The sequence below is a fragment of the Pundamilia nyererei genome, unplaced genomic scaffold (genome assembly GCF_000239375.1).
Source record: "Pundamilia nyererei isolate P.nyererei 1_Seehausen unplaced genomic scaffold, PunNye1.0 scaffold00202, whole genome shotgun sequence".
Lineage (NCBI taxonomy): Eukaryota > Metazoa > Chordata > Actinopteri > Cichliformes > Cichlidae > Pundamilia > Pundamilia nyererei.
In genome coordinates, this window is record NW_005187603.1 from 1103746 (window position 1) to 1121612 (window position 17867).

Consider the following 17867-nt stretch of genomic DNA (forward strand, 5'->3'; position numbering starts at 1 on the left):
TCCAAACATCCAGACCTGCCGAGGCATAAATACCCTCCCTCTGGCCTCCTTTTTGTCTGCATTAAGCACACCTCTCAGTTTCCTGTCTGGCGACACACCCAACGCTTCAATGCGGGTCACCTGATCTTCCTCACATCAAACATGTTGTATTAAACAGGAATTTCAGCTTTCAGGCAGCAACATTTTTACTGATGAGTAACTTATTTTTAGAATTAATTATTAATTTTACATCATGAAACCAAAATCCTGCTACAGACTGGAGTATTTTAAAAGCTGAATAATATAAATGTAAATGTTAAATGGCCTGTATTTGTGTAGTGCTTTTACTAGTCCCCCCTAGGGACCCCAAAGTGCTTTACACACCCAGTCATCCACCCATTCACACACAGTGCCTCAAAGCTATGTTTTATATTAATAAGTGCCATATAATTATATAGCATAGTATTAAGTGGACACGGCCCTGATAATAAAGGCCTTAGACTACGTGTCCTTTAGTGGTAGATTGTTGGAGACCCTCACCCACGCTTGTCTGCAGGAGTTGATAACAGGGAACCATCTGCCAGTAGAAATTTACTGGAAGGGAGTAGGGAAAGGGCACAGCCTCGCCAGAGCTGAGAAAAGATGTTGTGCAGCTAATAGACAATAACCTCTGAGTGCGCTGTGCAACGTGACTACTGAATGCCTGTGTAACACTGTTGTTAGGGGCACACCGCCATCACCAGATCCACGACAGAGTGTCATTCAAGATGCATCTCCCTTGTAGAAGTGATTTTGTGAGAGAATAAAGTGTAAAATGGTCTACTGAGCAGTGTGTTGTCTTCCATCAGATGCCTATGAGGAATCAAAAGAACAGTGAAGTGTTGATATTTAACAGTGTGCATTTATTCTCAGCCTCAAACGTCAGACCACAAACAAAAAGCCATCAGACTTCTGACTAAAAAGGCATCACACTAAACGCTCTCAGTCTTTATCTCAATCTCGAGTAGGACTTAAGAGGTGATAAGCTGCCAGGAAATACAGTGACAAAGCAAAGAATCTAATATGGGCGACATGAAAAAGGTGGAGCTGAGCAATCATGACTTCACTTAAAGCAACCTTTTCTATTTCCAAAACCCTGATGGACTCCCTGATTTTGGTTTGGGTCAGAAACTATAACCCAGCATCCTCCTCTGTCACACCAACCCTCTGCATGTCCTCCTTAAGTACATTCATGAATCTTCTCTGAGATCCTCCTCTTCTCTTCCTGCCCAGCACCTCCATCTTCTTCCTTTTGTCCAGTATATCCACTCTCCATCCTCTGCACATGCTCGAGCCATCGCTGCCTCTCTGCTGTCTCTATGATGGATTCATTTCTGATCCTGCCTTTTTCTCATGGCCACTGTCTCCAAGCCATACATCACAGCAGGTGTCACTACCATCTTGTAAACCTTCCCTTTCATTCATTTCATTTACCTTGTCCTGCCTACTTCCTTCATCTCCCTAATTACACTACTTTTTCTTCATTAGCCTCTTCCTTCGTATACTTTCTTGTATGTCCTCATTCCACCACTAAGTCTCCCTGCTCGCTTTCCTCTGTGTGGAGGATTCACCAAACGCCTTCTTGGCAGTTTCCCTCAGCAGTGCAGCTGCACTCTCCAGCTACCTGGTATCTGTTCCCTACAACACAGAACCTGAACTCGGTGCAACCTTCTTCCTTCTTTAACGTCAAACATTCTGTCCTTGCCTTCAGCTGCTTCCTAGTCTTGATTTTTAAAGTAATGCTTCAGAATACCATCTAATGCTGGCTAGTCACATTCTTCCTTCTGTCTCCTTCACTTACATGCCCATTAAAGTCTCCTCCAATCACCCCTCTGTCCCCCGTTGGACACTTTTTACTAACGTTCATTAGATCGATGTAAGAAGTGCATTTTTCTGATGTCACCTAATCAAATGTAGTTCAGTTTCATTGTGGCAATTATAATTTGCCCTGTCGTTTCTTCACTTAGATGTTAGATCTGCAGTGATATTATACTTTTTACAGTTAGTAAAGTCCACATAAAAATAACGGAGGTGGCCAGAACATTTAATTTTGCGCAATTTACAGTCCCAGATTATAATGAAGACTTCAGCTGACCTGCACAGGAAGAACAACGGCAGAACACCATCAGGTGAATGTCACCTGTCAACGTTCCTGCATGCTGATATTATTCTGATACTAATCTGTCAATCAGTGAACACCAACCTCACCCAAACTTTCAAAGAAGAAAGTGTACTTTATTGGTCCCCGTGGGGAAAATCGCTCTCTGCATTTAACCCATTCACTCAGTGAAGCAGTGGGCAGCCATTGGGCGCCCGGGGAGCAGTGTGTAGGGACGGTACCTTGCTCAGGGGTACCTCAGGGTAGCTGTTCAGAGGAATCAAACCCCCGACCTTCCGATCATGGGGCCACCACTCTACCTACTGAGCTATCCCTGCCCTGCCACTGCCACTCTGTGGAGTGTACAGCGTTTTTTGTTTTCCAATGATTTACATAATTCAGTTCCTGTTTTCCTTTCAAATTTACACAGCAGAGAATTTTTAATAATAGTCTAACTCAGACCTTCCCAAAGTGTGTGTGTGTGTGTGTGTGTGTGTGTGTGTGTGTGTGTGTGTGGGGGGGGGGGGGGGAGGGGGGGGGGTATGGGAAGGGGGGGGGAGAAAAAACAAAACGCTTGAACACTGCTAGCACAGTGCGCCCACAGAAATGCAAAGCAGGAGATGAAGCATCGCTGAATGAATATATCTAAGCCAAAGACTGGAAAATATGGTGAAGCAAATCTTCCCTTTGGCTTCACCTGCACAAGTGCAGAGGTAGGTCTCCTGCAGAACTGGTTTTCCCTGCGTCGAGAGCAGCGCTGGGCTGTTTAAACCATGGACAAACAGGATCCCACAGCTGTTCATGCCCATATGGAAAAGAAATAGTAAAAACATATATGATTTACTCATGAAAGTGGCCACTTTCTCATTACTTTCATATATTTTTTTAGTAAGTATACAAAACATACAAGTTTCATTGTATAATTTTTCAAGGGATCTTATATCTGGTTTCACTCTTGTATTCTTTTCATACAAGTTTCATACAAGACAGATAAAAACTTTATAAGATTTATATATATCTTTTCCATATGGGTGTTTTTGGACCCACTTTGCACAGAGAGGCATTTTTTGAAAAATGCATTGACAGCAATGTTGAATATTATTACACATACAGTAAAATAATCACACCGTGATGCCTCTGCCTTTGTAAAAGGAGGGACAGTAACTGCGTGTAAAACCTGCAGACAGTCAGATTAACAGTATTTTGTCTCTATCTGCCATTCTGCAGTTCATCTCATGTAAACAATAACGCGGCGCACAGCGTGTCGTGAATAAAGGCACATACCTTTGACGAACTCTGTATTCCTCGTCCACACGTAAACGCAAAAAAGGAGTTTTAAAAAATCTCCGTTTTCAGTTTCTTTGTTATTCTCATTTAAAATTTCCAGCTTTTATTAAATAATTATCTGAATCTTACAACAAACGATTGATAGATTGATGCATATATACCACGAAAACAGTGAACATCACTGTCACAACAGTGTTTGTTTTCATTCAAAGGCTTTATGGTTTTTCCTATAATGGTGGCCGGTCTCTAGTCAAAATGCCCGGGACGATTTTTTTGTCCCAGTCCAGCCCTGTATGCAGCTCATCTGCAGCATGGTGTTACCTACATCCTCCTACTCAGAAGGCAGCAGTTCCTGGTTAGGTTTTGTATCATGATTGTAATTTAGGAGTGTTTACTATTTGTATACTTGAACACTGCTTGTTCTGGTGTCCATGTGGCTCAGAAATCGCAAAAGCTGATAGAAAGCACAAAAACAGCAACATTTTGGTCCTGAGTGGCCGACCTCCGCATCACCTCTGAGGTCTTCCTCTTGTCCTCCTGTCTGGCAGCTCCATCTTTATCATCTTTTGTCAAGTTAACCACCCTCCCTCCTCTACACATGCTCAATCCATCCCAGCCTGTTTGATTCTCAATTGTCCCACTGATGGAGGAATTTCCATCCCACTCACTGCCAGTGAACATCTTAACATCTTTAGCTTGACCTCCACAACTCCAGTGCTTCACAACAGGTCTCACTGCCATCTTCAAACCTTCCCTCTTGCTGCTCTCCTTCTGTCACAGGTAACCTCTGATACTTCACCCTCAGTCTAAAACGTCAGGCTGAATTCTCTCAGGTGTGTAAAACAGGCAGGTGTAACATTAAAACACAGACAAAGTCAAATTCCTCTGATGTTGTAAAATTAACAAATGGTCTGTGGCCGCACCACCCAGCTCCACAGAATTATCCACAAGTGCTCCGTTCTCCTCCAGCTGCTCATCACTGATGCATCCAACCTTGTAGAGTAAGAGTTTAACAGAATCTCTCTCATTAAAGAAGCCTAACACTGCATGTGCACAAATCCACCAGTAGGGGGCGCTGAAAGCTGTCTTTTCACACTGCACACGATTCAGTTTGTGTTATTTCCCACAGGACAAAGACGGTGTTGGCTTTTTAGTTTTTCCCAACATTTATTAACTTTCTCCCACATCGTTGTTTACATAGTAATCAAATAAAATACTAAAACTGACAGAAAATAAAACCTGCTCCGTGTTATTTTCATGTGTGTGATCGTAACGAAGTGTAATTTGACTCTTTTTCATGCCCTGCAGTCAGCTGCTGATGTTGGGCCTGTGTGTGTTTGAGTTGTATTTATTTACACTAAATAATGCTCAGCTGTATACTGTCTCAACAGCTTTCCAAGGCTTTCCGAAGATCAGTTAGAATTTCCCAAATATGGGATAAATCTAGGCTTTGATCTTTTTTCATGTTATCTGGATATTTGTGTGAAACTTTTTATTGTGTGTTTATGTTTTATGTTCATTGTCCAAAGACAGCCGTAACCCGATGGTCATGGCCCTGGGTCTGGTGACCAAGTGTTATGTTTTTGATTATTAACATCCTTTGATTTACTGTTAGTCGTGGTTCTGTTCCTTCTGAGTGTGTCATGTCCCTTATGTGGGTTAAATTCTGTCTCCATGTTTATTTATTCGTTTCCCAGTTACATCTCATGCTGCCTCTGTTTGTGAGTCTGTGGTTTCCTGTTTTCTTGTAATAGTTCTGTGTGCTGTGTTAGTGTATTCTGTTTTCCTCTTTACCAAATTCCATCGTTACCCTTGGTGTATATATTGTGTATGTTTTCCAAGGTTTTTGTAGTGGTCTGGTTATTATTTTGTGTTTAGGCATTCTTCTGTTTAGTTTGAGACTTATGTTTTTTCCCTTTCTTGTGGATCTGTCTTAATAAACGGCACGCCTTCAATTAAATCAGTTACTTTCTCTTATTTGGGTACTCATCCTTGTCGCTGCATGCTGTCTGCTTTAGCAGATGTGACGCTGATAACTGGTGTTCATTTTTTAAAATAAAACCCTTGTTGCTTCATTGCCCATGTCAGTCATGAAAAGGACATTTTTAATCTCAGTGATATTTACACCAGAATAAAAAAAATAACATTATAAAGTAGAACTTCAGCAGAATCAGTGAAAGAGCTTGCAACCATTCTCCAATAATCACTCACTTTACTGCCACCATAACAGATCCAATACCAGAGAGAGGTCAGAGAGTGCTCAGTATGTGTGCTGCCCTTAAAGACAGTTCGGTTCAACTGTGAACATTAAGTGCTTAACATTGGCCCAGGACATGAGGTAGGGATGGTCATTGTCTCTGTGTTCGAAAAAATCCACAAATATATTTCTCTAAATCTGATAAATATCCTACTGATCTGTTCAGTTTCAGAAAAACATGAAGTTTAAACTGCTGGGCTACATTTTTATGTTCAGTGCAAGATTTAGAGGATTTCTTCCAGTCCAGCCTGAATCTTGGGCTCCAGGTAGTCGTCCCTCAGAGGTACAGAAACACATTTCATTAATCTGCTTTTTCTTAAATGTCTATAGTTTCTCATAATGAGGTCAGTGTAAGGACAAGGCCCCACTAAATATAGGCAAATGTAATTCCTTCATGTCATTTGATCTGTTCAGCTCACTGTGTTATGCTCATTAACTAAATCGGGATTACAGAGGTTGTGTAAATAAAACTTCCTCAGTGGAAGGAACTCAACTCAACTCTCCAGGCTGCACAGCGTGAGCCTGAATTCATCACAACAAATGTCTCATAGTGCACATAAATCATTTGCATATTAAAAAAAATACTTTCATTGTAATCAGTAGAACCCCCTCCAATGATTGGATTGGATGATGGCACTGTACTGCCCTCTGGGATTTGAAGTCAACCTCTCTGTTGGAGGGTCATGATGTTTGCGCTGAAGATTCATCCAGGAGTATTTCATGTATGAATGCCTGTTTTGATTATCCAGAATATCATTACTGAGCTCTCTGTAGAAATCCAATCAAGGCAGAATCAGATCAAAGATTGGCAGGCAAAGCTCTAAACCTGTAAAGTCTCAACATCGAAGCTTGTTCACATTCATCTGTGTCCATCACATCATGTGAATCAAGTTTGGGTTCCCTAAAGGCAGAGTTGGAGACAAAAGGCGAAGCTGAGGAGATGGAAGAAGACAAAGATGAAGGAGTGAGCAGGACGACCCTCGCTGCTGTCGAACACGCTTTTCGAGTCAGTAGTAGTGGTAACCATTGTGGTGGTGTAGGTACTGCTGGTAGTGGTAGTGACGGAGACATTGGTGGGGTTGGCGGAGTTGGCGCTGGTGATATTCAAGGCTGGAGACAAGAGTGACTTGACCGTCTCAGACAGGAAGGAGTCAAAGGAGCTCACTCTGGTGAAGGTCATGACTGAGCTTCGTCTTCTCCCGGCAGAGGAGCTTGGAGCTGTTAACACGACCGCCTGGAACCAAGAGCCGCCCTGCTTACACATCAGCGGGCCGCCAGAATCACCCTGAACAAAGAGACGGGAATTCAATTTAAAATCAGAAAATCATATCTAATATTATTTGGTTGCCATGTTTTTCCCTCTAATAATGTTTTTTAAAGGTTTAAAACAAAGATACAGAGATACTCTTAAATTAAATCTAACTGGCCAAAAATGAAAACTGAAATTTCAGAGCTGGAACTTCTTACATGTTTCTGAAGATTGTAAGCACTCTGGAAACTCAAGATGATGAACTATCCAAATTCAACATGTGACTGTAATAAGCAGCTAAATCCAAATTAAACAACATGTCAGCAGACAGTGTTATAAGAAGAAGAATCCAGTCATTTACCTGCTGCAGTGCAAACACGTCTGTACAGATGCTCTCACTCGATGATGAGTTCCCACAGTTTACCACCGAGGTCTGAAACTGCTGCATAACTTCCTCAGCTAACATCATGAAAGATAAGAAAATCCTGATGTTTGACTAAAGAAACTGTAAGTGCAGTGGTCCACATGTGTAATCTGAGAGATGGACTGGTGCAGAGTCTGGGCAGAACTCTGTCAGCCTTCATGTTGCTGACTCACCTCCTCCTCTTCCAGGACTCCAACCGGCCGCCCAGCACGCCAAGCCCTCGGCGAAGGTTCTCCCGTTGTCCAAGCAGATGGGCTGGATGTAGTCGGTCAGGGTGGGCTGGGCAGATAGACGGAGGATGACTATGTTGGTCCCGGTCGTGTTGCTCAGAGTGATATTTGTCACATTCAGCGTCACCTCAAAGGGGTTGGATCCATTTAGCTTCAGACGCCCCAACACAACAGTCCACTCGGACGCTACAGGGGAGCTGTGGGAGGAACGAAGCACACAAACATAAACTTCATCAGCTTCAAACAAGATCTACACCTTTACACTCAACTTCATGGGACCCAAGTTTTACAGACTTGATCCTGGTGACATTCAGGCCTGGGTCTTATTAAAGAGGTATATATTTAACTAGAAGACCCAGAGAGCTAATCAGTTAATGGTGAAGTTTTTCTCTTTGATTTAATTTGAAAAAAAGTACAAAACACGTCACAGAAAATGTTGCTGATGAAAAAAACAATCTGAGTCGAAGCCTTGCTTTATCTTTATAGAGCTGCACATCAGGTTACACTGTAAATGACAATGTACCCATGGACTGGTTTTAACACAGAATCAGCTTAAATGATAACCATGTGTTGGACTGATCAGCTACATGTGTGGAAAGTGTGGAAGGGTGGCACCATCAGGTGATGTGGGCTGGCACTGAGATCATCTGATCTGCTGGGACTGTGTTCAGTTTTCATTTTTAAAGACTCGCTCATTTCCTTAAAGGGATGGTTACATTTTCAGTCTTTTGGGCACAGTTTTCACTGGTGGATTAATCCATAGTGGAATAAAGTTTGTTTACAAAATTTTGACTCAGTGGAAAGAGAGAGTGTTCAGTCTCAAAAAGATCTCCACCATGTTTTTTGACCACCATTGGTGGTTGTTCATCTGCATGTTTATGCTTTTTAATTCTGTACCTTTACTTTAGATTTTTCATGTTGTAATCCAAACAGTGTTGAACAGCTGCAAACTAAACTTTTCTTCATGTTGTCTGTGAAGGTTCTCAGTCATCCAGGTCATCGTAGTCTAAGGAGCTTGGAAAGAAACGTGTCTGGACTTCTTTAAGTTGCTTGAAGATCTCTCCTCCGAGAAGCTTCTTCAGTTCTAAGGTCAAATGGTGGAAAGTCCCAGATTCAAATCCCGTGGGAGTGTACCCCCCAGAGAGGGACAACGGGACCCCCCTTTATCATGTTGGAGCTTGATGGTGATTTGATTCCTGGCAGTCTTGTCCCAGTAAAGGTTTTTAATAGTGATTATCAGAGCCAGCACTACCATTTTGGACGATAGACAGAATTTTTTAATTCCACCTGAGCTAATCATCTTGGTATTGGCTCTGCCTCTTAGATCTTCGCTGTCAAATAGGGAAAATATGTTTCAACATAAAATGTAAATATGTGGTACAACTGGTCCGTGGTACAACTTTTGCTTGTGCTGTTGTTGGTCTGTCAGCCAGCTATGGAGAAGAATTCTAGACTACAAAGAGCTGAAGTGAAACTGAAGGTTTAAAACAATGAATAGTATCCACTGCAGCCGCTGTCTGTACCCTTTATGCATTTTTTTTTTCAAATCTTTAATGATTTTCTTGTGCCTCTTTTTGTGAACTCAACTGTCTCTTTGTCTCTTCCGGTTCTGGCCCACTTGTCAACTAATCAGCATTTGACTGATGCACAGTGTCATCAATGTCAACTGAACGTGAACACGACTGTGGTGGAGGGAAAGTCATGTCATTTACTCAGTCCCCAGAGGATGAACTGTATCATTGTCTGTCCAAACTTCAACTGACCTTGAGAAGCAGTTGGCGTTGCTCAACACTGAGTCCAAGGCCACCAGAGACCCATCACACACGTGACTTCCATTCTTCTGTAGGCTCGCCATCCACGGCCACGAACCAGCCACCACTGAGGGTCCCCCCATGTTGCGAGAATTCCTTGGAGCTTGTCCACAGACCAGTGCTGAAAAAATAAACAGAGGAAGACACAAAGAAATTTTAAAAACTTGGACTGCATGAACCCATCAGCTTGAGGTCAGGTAGGTTAGACCAAACCATTTTTTAATAAAGTGCTTTCATGATGGACACTCACAGTGGGGAGTGGTCGAAGGCCGCGTGGTTGTTGTAATGATGGCGGCTCTGTTGGTGGTTGTTGCAGGGACTGTGGTTGTTGTGGTGGAGATTGTGGTTGCAGGTGTGGTAGTGGTGGTTGAAGGTGTGGTGGTGGTAGTAGGGGTGGTGGTTGGCACTGGTGTCAGTCCTGTGCAGGAGACACTGAAGTCACTGTTGGTCCCAGTGGACGTGAACATCATGAAGCCCGGCTGGTTGAAGGAGATCTGACTGTTGATCCAGGTCTGGTACTGGGATACTCTGGTGTAGACTCCTGGAAGATTCGGCCTGGCACAACCTTCCCCAAAACTGACGACTCCCGCCTGAATCCAGCGACCACTCTGCTTGCTCACCATTGGACCTCCTGAATCCCCCTTTGAGAGCAGAAACATTTACTGTTAGCTGAGGAGAAGAAACTGTAGAAGGTGAAAATGTGCCAAACACGGGTAACAACAATCACCTGACAGGAGTCCTTTCCTCCTGCACTGAACCCGGCACAGATCATGTTGTCAGTGATTGATCCCACTCCATAGTTACAGTTACACTTCCTGTTTCCCACAACAGGAACCTCCACCTCCATCAGGTTTTGTGGAGAAGGAAGGGACACTGAGACGGACAAAAAAATCAAACAAAAATCTGCTCAAAAAGTTCAACATTTATTGTCCTATCTGCTTGTGGAACATGTGGGTGGTCAGCATAAGTTTGGTACCAGAATGATCTTGTAGCCACGATTCCTCATGTATCAACCTCATTTTATAATAACCTCATGTTTTAAAAGCCATCCATCCATCTTCTTCCGCTTCATACCTAAGCAGAGAAGCCCAGACCTCCCTCTCCCCAGCCACCTCCTCTAGCTTGTTTGGGGGAACACCAAGGCGTTCCCAGGCCAGCCGAGAGATATAATCTCTCAAGCGTGTTGTGCGTCTGCCCCGGGGCCTCCTCCCGGTGGCACATGCCCGGTACACCTCCCCATAAGGAGCCCAGGAGGCATCCTTGTCAGATTCCCGAACCACCTCAGCTGGCTCCTTTCGATGTGGAGAAGCAGCGGCTCTACTCTGAGCCCCTCCCAGATGGCCGAACTTGTCACCCTATCTCTAAGGGAGAGGCCAGCCACCCTTCGGAGGAAGCTCATTTCCAACGCTTGTATCCGCTCTCTCATTCTTTCGGTCATGACCATAGGTGAGAGTAGGGACGTAGATCGACCGGTAAATTGAGAGTTTTGCATTTAAGCTCAGCTCGTTCTTCACCACGAGGGACTGATGCAGCGAGACCCCGAGATACTCAAACTCCTCCACTTGAGGCAGGAACTCATCTCTGACCCGGCGTGGGCACTCCACCCTTTTCCGGATAAGAACCATGGCCTCAGATTTGGAGGTGCTGATCCTCAATCCCGCTGCTTCACACTCAGCTGCAAACCATTCCAGCGCGAGCTGGAGGCCGTTACCCATTGAAGCCAACAGAACCACATATCTACGGAAAGCATAGTTGAGATTCTGAGGCCACCGAAGTGAAAGCCCTCCGCCACTTGGCTGCACCTAGAAATTCTATCCATAAAAGTTATGAACAGAATCGGTGACAAAGGGCAGCCCTGGAGAAGCCCATCACCCACTGGGAACGAGTCCAACTTATTGCCGGCTATGCGAACCAAGCTCTTGCAACGGTTGTATAGGGATTGAATGACCCGTAGCAATGGGCCAGACACGGTCGAATGCCTTCTCCAAGTCCACAAAACACATGTAGACTGGTTGGGCAAACACCTATGCACCCTTGAGTATCCTTGAGAGGATAAAGAGCTGGTCCAGTGTTCCGTGACCAGGACGAAAACCGCATTGCCCTTCCTGTATCCGAGGTTCCAGCACCCTGGCATAAACTTTCCCCGGGAGGCTGAGGAGTGTGATTCCCCTGTAGTTGGAACACACCCTCCGGTCCCCCTTGCTAAAAATTGGAACTACCACCCTGGTCTGCCAGTACAGGGGTAACCACCCCTGATCTCCCTCCGTTTCTTTCCCTCCATGGTCCTTGTCCCTAGTCTCTTGTCTCCAGTATCTTTGTGTTTAGTATTAGTTCCTGGTTTTGGTTTGTTTTTGCAAGTTTATTGTTTATGGAGGGTTTTGTTTTTCTGCAAGTGCCATAAAGCAGCCTCTAGGAGTTTACCCCTCCGTCTGAGTGTCCTGCATTTTGGGTCCTACATCCTGACTGCCACAGCCATTTCATAACATTAACACTACAGAAACATGTATCGGATTGACTTTGTTCAGGAGCAAGCCGGTGGGATAAAACACCTCTAATTTACAGTAATGTGAATCACACATGGTAAAATTTAGGTAGAGCTTATTTGTCTGTCCGTCTTCAGACAGTAGTTCTTGTAAAGCACCAGAATATTATCACATGCTCTGTGGCAGGGTGTGGTCTGTGGTTCCACTGCAGAGGGGATAGTGGGTTCAGGCGGCAGTAGCAGGGAGGCTGGCAGACCAACTGGCACCAATGTGGTATTCCATACTTTAGCAAGTGGCTGGAATTAGAGGGGAAAGGTGGAACTGTATGGGCTCAAATTGTGGTCATAAATAAATTGTAGTAATAAGCTCAGTAAAGCGGCAAACCCATCTGTTCTCTGACTGGACTGTTAAATTTGTGATTGACATCACATTGACCAATCAGCTGAAGGGAAGAAAAATCGGGTCAAAATTCATACTTGTTGAAACCCACACACAAGCGAGGGCACGTCCAGTTTTTGCTTTGTATCTGTAAACAGACCTTAACAAAAAAAAATTGTAACTTGCACACACGCACGCACGCACACACGCACACACGCACACACACAAACAAACTTCCTGTTTTACTTTGAAGGTATGTGTCATATGTCTTTGCGTCCTCGTTTCGTCAGCTCTGATTTCTCCCTGGATTCAAGTTTCAGTTTGGTTTCATTAGTTTCCCGGTTTAGAGTTTTCTTAGTTCCCTGTGTTTACTATCTCCGCTCCTGATGAATCCTGCACTTCTTGTAAATAAAGCTCGTTCTCATCACAACCTCTGCCTGCACGGGTCCTCACCTCACCTCCACATAGCCTGCCTTGCCAGCCAGGACAATTTATAGATGCATGAACATAAAAATGTCAATGACCAACATGGAGAAATGTTTCATGAAGACATTGTAAACAAGGAGAAATGCGACAAGGCAAAGTGGAGCCTGGCAGAGTTGGAAGACTTTTGTTGAAGACTGGTACACAACTCACCACAGAATGACTTGCTGCATATCATTTCTAGGTTGCTTACATTTGAATATAAAATGTATTCAGTAAGCAGGAAAAACTTGAAAAGCGATGGGCAGTGCTACCTGGCAATAAAAAGATAAGACAAGCAAGCTTGCAGCTGTTTCTGCATAAGTAAGACTTAACATCTGCAAAGAGAAAATCAAGATCATGGAATTAAATATAGCTGTCTCAGAAGTAGTAACACAGACATGGATTCCTTCCCTTACATTGGGAGTGTCATTAAAAGTTGGGAGAACAGACAAAGCAAAAGCCTTCTTACAGCTGAAGAACATCTGGAACCAGAGAATACAAGATTACCTCTCTGAACGAGAGGCCAAAGAATTTATGGCAACAAGATGCCTGAAAAGATACCAAGACGTTGAGATACAGATGGCATCAGACGGTTTGTTCTAGCCATTATTTTCTATTGAAGGCACAATTCAAATTTAAAAATGAAACATTTTAAAAATAATGTGTTTGCAGTCATCAGAATCTCTTTAGCTCACAGAAGAAGAATTATATTGCTCTAAATATTTCTGAGACAGCACTCTTATTCCCTGCATTATAATCAACTTTACTCTAAAACCAATCTGGTGTCTTTTTGACCCACCTCCTTCTCCTATGTTGCCCCAGCCGGTGACCCAGCTGTTAACACCGCTGTAGAAGCTGCTGTCTGAAGCTGCCAGGCAGACGGGAGAAATGTAGTTGTTGAAAGTCACCGGTGAGGAGAGCCTCAGGAGGCAGACGTCGTTGTCGTTGGTACCAGAGTTGTAGTTTGGATGTTTGATGATCTGTGTTACTGTCCGAGACGCTGCATTGGGGTTAGATCCCTGTAGACTCTGACGGCCCAGATTCACAGTCAGACCGGTTGAAGTAATGCTAGGATCAGGAAACGAAACGATGCACAGTTATTGTGATTGTTAAAATGAAATGACATCTTTGACTTTCTGCCCTGTTAGCTATTTATCATGTTACACCCCTGGTCCCCTGATGGGGAGTTTTCATAATGTCTTTATTCCACTAAATCTTGTTTAGAGTGCAGCTTCAGCCTCATCACTCACGTTTCAAAGCAGTGAGCAGCAGTCAGCACCCACTGACTGTTAATGAGGGATCCTCCACAGAAGTGGGACCCAAATCTTTGCAGACTGACCTGCCAGGGCCAGCTGCCAACAGGGGCCACCTGTCCTCCTACAATCCTGGTGTTGAGCTTTGGCTGACCACAAACTGAAGACCGACATTAAAACACAGAGTGAGCATTACTGTAGGAGCTGTAAACTCTCAGCTTTACAAACTGCTGAGTGAGGACACAGTGATCCTGGAGTCTACAGTTCACTCACAAACTAATATTCATATGAAACTAAAGATTTATTACACAAAGAAGCTTTTTCTTACCATCCAGCTGTGACTCAGACTCTGAAACACAGAAAACAATAGTGGTAAAATTGACTGGCTGTGGTCAGCTGAAAGCATCCAGCAGAGAGTCAGTCCCCACAGACTCCCATATTAAAACGTTACAGCAGAAATAAAAATGTTTACAGCCTGTGCACACAGTGGATGTTGTTCTACTAATACCACTACTACATTACTGCAGAGGCTGACAGTGTTATGTTCATTCATCCATCTCAGGGTCAGAGGAGAGTATGACACAGAAATTTAAAGAAACACAACACTGACTTCAGTTAAAGGTTCACATTCAAACATGACACAAACAGATGCACGCAATCAAAATATAGTTTTCCAAAGGTAGTTGTCCAACATCACCTCAGCTGTAGTAATTATTCTCATGTGTCCCATGAGTGGATAAATATTAGTAATGATACTAATGCATTAGTAATATTTATCCATAAGTCATGAGAACCTTAACTTCACCATGAACATGAACATGTCTTCACATTCTTGCTATGGTATTTTAAAGTTATGTTTACTGAAGCCTACATAATTGTACCAAATAAAGTGACTTCCTTCATTCATGTGCAAGAGAAGCATTAGAAATATCCTGTCTCAGAGTGACGCTGAAAAACTAGTTCATGCATTTATTACTTCCAGGCTGGACGACTGTAATGAACTGTAAAAAAAATGCTGCTCCTCACATACAAGGTCTTAAATAATCAGGCCCCATCTTATCTTAATGACCTTGTAGTACCATATCACCCTATTAGAGCACTTCGCTCTCGCTCTGCAGGCCTACTTGTTGTTCCTAGAGTATTTAAAAGTAGAATGGGAGGCAGAGCCTTCAGTTTTCAGGCCCCTCTTCTGTGGAACCAGCTTCCAGTTTGGATTCAGGAGACAGACACTATCTCTACTTTCAAGATTAGGCTTCAAACTTTCCTTTTTGCTAAAGCATATAGTTAGGGCTGGACCAGGTGATCTTAGTTACACCGCAGGGCTAAGGTTTAAGATTTTGATGATTTGATGACATATAAAGAAAATTCTGATTTTGTTATCACCAACAAAAATAACTTTTGAATATCCAACTCATAACATATTTGTCACGCCGTTAGGCGTCTCATAGCAGTGCAAAAGGTACCTTTCCACATCCTCATGAAACACTCTGGTTTCTCAATTGAATCGAATAGAAGACATGCTTAGAGAAGAGGCTCTAGCGTCCATTCCAGCCCCAACCTTAACCACAACCTGAACCCTATCACAAAGTGTTTTCCAAAGTGATTCATGATCAAAAGTACATAATGCTTTGTTAGGTTGATTTTCATGCCACATGTAAAACCCATCTATAGATTCATTCCAACCCGCTCTCATGCCTCCCTACGGATCCCCACAAGGGACATGGGAGAAAAAAAAATTAACAACAAACTCGGGATCTTGCAAAAATTTTAGCTGCATTCTTCGGAGGCCGCCAGCTCGAAGCCGACCCAGAGGTCGAGGCACGATGTGCCGGGAGAGCGGTGTTCCTCCCGGCTGTAGTAGGTCTCGACCTCCCGTCAGCTTCGAGATGGTGGGTGTCAGATCTCCGAAAACGTCGGAGCACTTTTGCAAATATGTGATGTCTTGTAAACCGAGCAGGTATCTGACGTTTACACAACTACAATTATGCTTCAAAATATCTTAAAAGTGTATTTTGTGACCCAGAAAGAGGAATATTACAACTAAGTAGCTGCCGCCATTGTTGGAATTCAACTTTTGCGAGATCTTGAAAAAGTTTCGCGAGATCCCGAGTTAGTTTTGCGAGCTCTCGCAAAACTTTTGTGAGATCTCGCAAAAGTCTGTCTTAATTTTTTTTTCTCCCATGTCCCCTGCGGGGCTCCGTACCTCCCAACGCATAACATACGGATGAATTGTCACAGCCGTCGGTGTGTTGCATGCTGGGATGAATGTGTTGGAATGTACAATCTACAAAGGACTGTGAGCCACATATTTACACTGTAATACCTGTTCTAAGTCCTAAGTGCTGATGAATACCACCCATATTAGAAAATATGGTGAAGTAACCAAAAAGAAACTGAAAGGAACATAAAAAGGAATTTCAGGTATTAAGAGGGGAAAGTTTTTATTTCGATGTGCAGTTATTGCTAGTAATGTGACTTTGGGAGATTTTATTCCACTTTTCCATTTTTCCAGTGCCTTTCTTAATTTGATTATTTTCCCTTCGTCCACCCAGTGTGATATTCCCTCCTGCTTCGAAAAGTGAATTTTTAAATTCCAGGATTTCCTGCAGTGTCACTTTAAAGTGAAGCGCTGTGCTCCTGAGTGTTTTCGCCCTCTGAGTCGTACCTGATGCAGGTGTGTGCAGAGAGCTCTTACCTTGGGTCAGGAGCATCAGCCCAGCAGCCAAACACATCACTTTGTAGAAAGCCATCGCTGTAAGATCCAAACCTCCAGACCTGCTGAGGCATAAATAACCTTCCTCTCTCCTCCTCCTCTCTGTCTGCATTAAGCACACCTCTCTCAGACACCTGTCTGACGACACACCCAACACCTCACTGCAGCTCACCATTTCAGCTTTCAGGCAGCAATGTTGAACGTTTTTATTAATCCTTTCCAGCAGTCCTGTCTATGTCCTTCAGCTCCCTGACTATCCCACTTCTTCTCTCTTCATCTGAATGCTTTCCTGTACTTCCTCATTCCAACACCAAGTCTTCTTCAGTACACCAAACACCTTCTTGGATGTTTCCCTCAGTGCTTTCCCAGCTATCTGGTAACTTTTTCTTTCCACCCAGAGCTCTCCATCTCTTATTTTAGCTGCTTCCTCTTCTTCATGTTTAAAGTCTTCCTACTGACTGCCATCGAATTCTCCCTGAGACCGCTGTGCAGTCTCATATCTCAGATTGCAGTTTTGGTATCTTTTATCACCCAGCAACATCAGTTTCTTTATTTATTTTCTTTATGTCAAACACAAAATGTAACAAAAACAGCAAACATTTTGTTCGTTAAAAGATTCTGTTCCACCCATCCATCCAAAGACAGGTTGTTTCTCTCATCAGTATGATAAATCCACTTATTTCATATGATTTGAATCAGGTTTTTGTGAATGAATGAGCTAGATACACAAGATGAAGATACACAACACATCTGTTCTGTGAAGGAAACAGATTCATTTCATATTTATCTGCAGTGACAGCCGGACTGACACAATAGGAAGTGCCAACAATGAGCCTGCCCAGGAATAAACCGGTCAGACTGCACCAGGTTTCCCCGAATGAACAAATGAACTGAATCCACTGCCAGTTATATAATGTGAAAGTGTAGTCTTCTATTTCTCAGTGATAGCTCCAGTTTTCTTTATTTTGTAGAGGTGGCATGGGGAGACTGAGGGCAATATTAAATACTCTGCACATGCTCAGTAGGAGTGCAGTTACTTCCCTTATGCAGACGAGAACAAAACTGATTTTCTCAGAAGGAAATGAAGAAGACACCTTTGAGTCACAAAGACAATAGAGATTATTTATATTTTCTATGGTTATACTATATAAATAATAAGTAACTGGTCTAATTAGGTTTAGCTGTGTCTCCCTCCTGTGTG

The 17867-nt window shown here is 43.2% G+C and overlaps 1 protein-coding gene across 1 annotated transcript; it reads right to left on the reverse strand.

Annotated features, from left to right (window-relative positions):
• Window positions 1–6561: 6561 nt before the first annotated feature.
• LOC102201776 (transmembrane protease serine 9) lies at window positions 6562–16756 on the reverse strand. The gene is made up of 10 exons (XM_013914520.1): window positions 16649–16756; window positions 14282–14302; window positions 13951–14113; window positions 13500–13768; window positions 10102–10247; window positions 9724–10015; window positions 9327–9492; window positions 7507–7760; window positions 7271–7368; window positions 6562–6945 (listed from the first exon to the last, which is right to left on the reverse strand). Exons 1-10 carry the CDS (start codon window positions 16701–16703, stop codon window positions 6562–6564), a joined length of 1848 nt encoding a protein of 615 aa, XP_013769974.1. The 5' UTR covers window positions 16704–16756.
• Window positions 16757–17867: the final 1111 nt, after the last annotated feature.

What these genes read in the sequence shown, in the direction of transcription:
- LOC102201776 (XM_013914520.1), bottom strand. Translation starts at nt 16,703, where the DNA reads ATGGCTTTCTACAAAGTGATGTGTTTGGCTGCTGGGCTGATGCTCCTG. An exon ending in AACCACCACTACCACACCTG is followed by an intron (nt 9,493 to 9,723) that starts CAACCACAATCT and finishes TTTTTTCAGCAC; the next exon opens with TGGTCTGTGGACAAGCTCCA. An exon ending in GAGTCCTGGAAGAGGAGGAG is followed by an intron (nt 7,369 to 7,506) that starts GTGAGTCAGCAA and finishes TCATGATGTTAG; the next exon opens with CTGAGGAAGTTATGCAGCAG.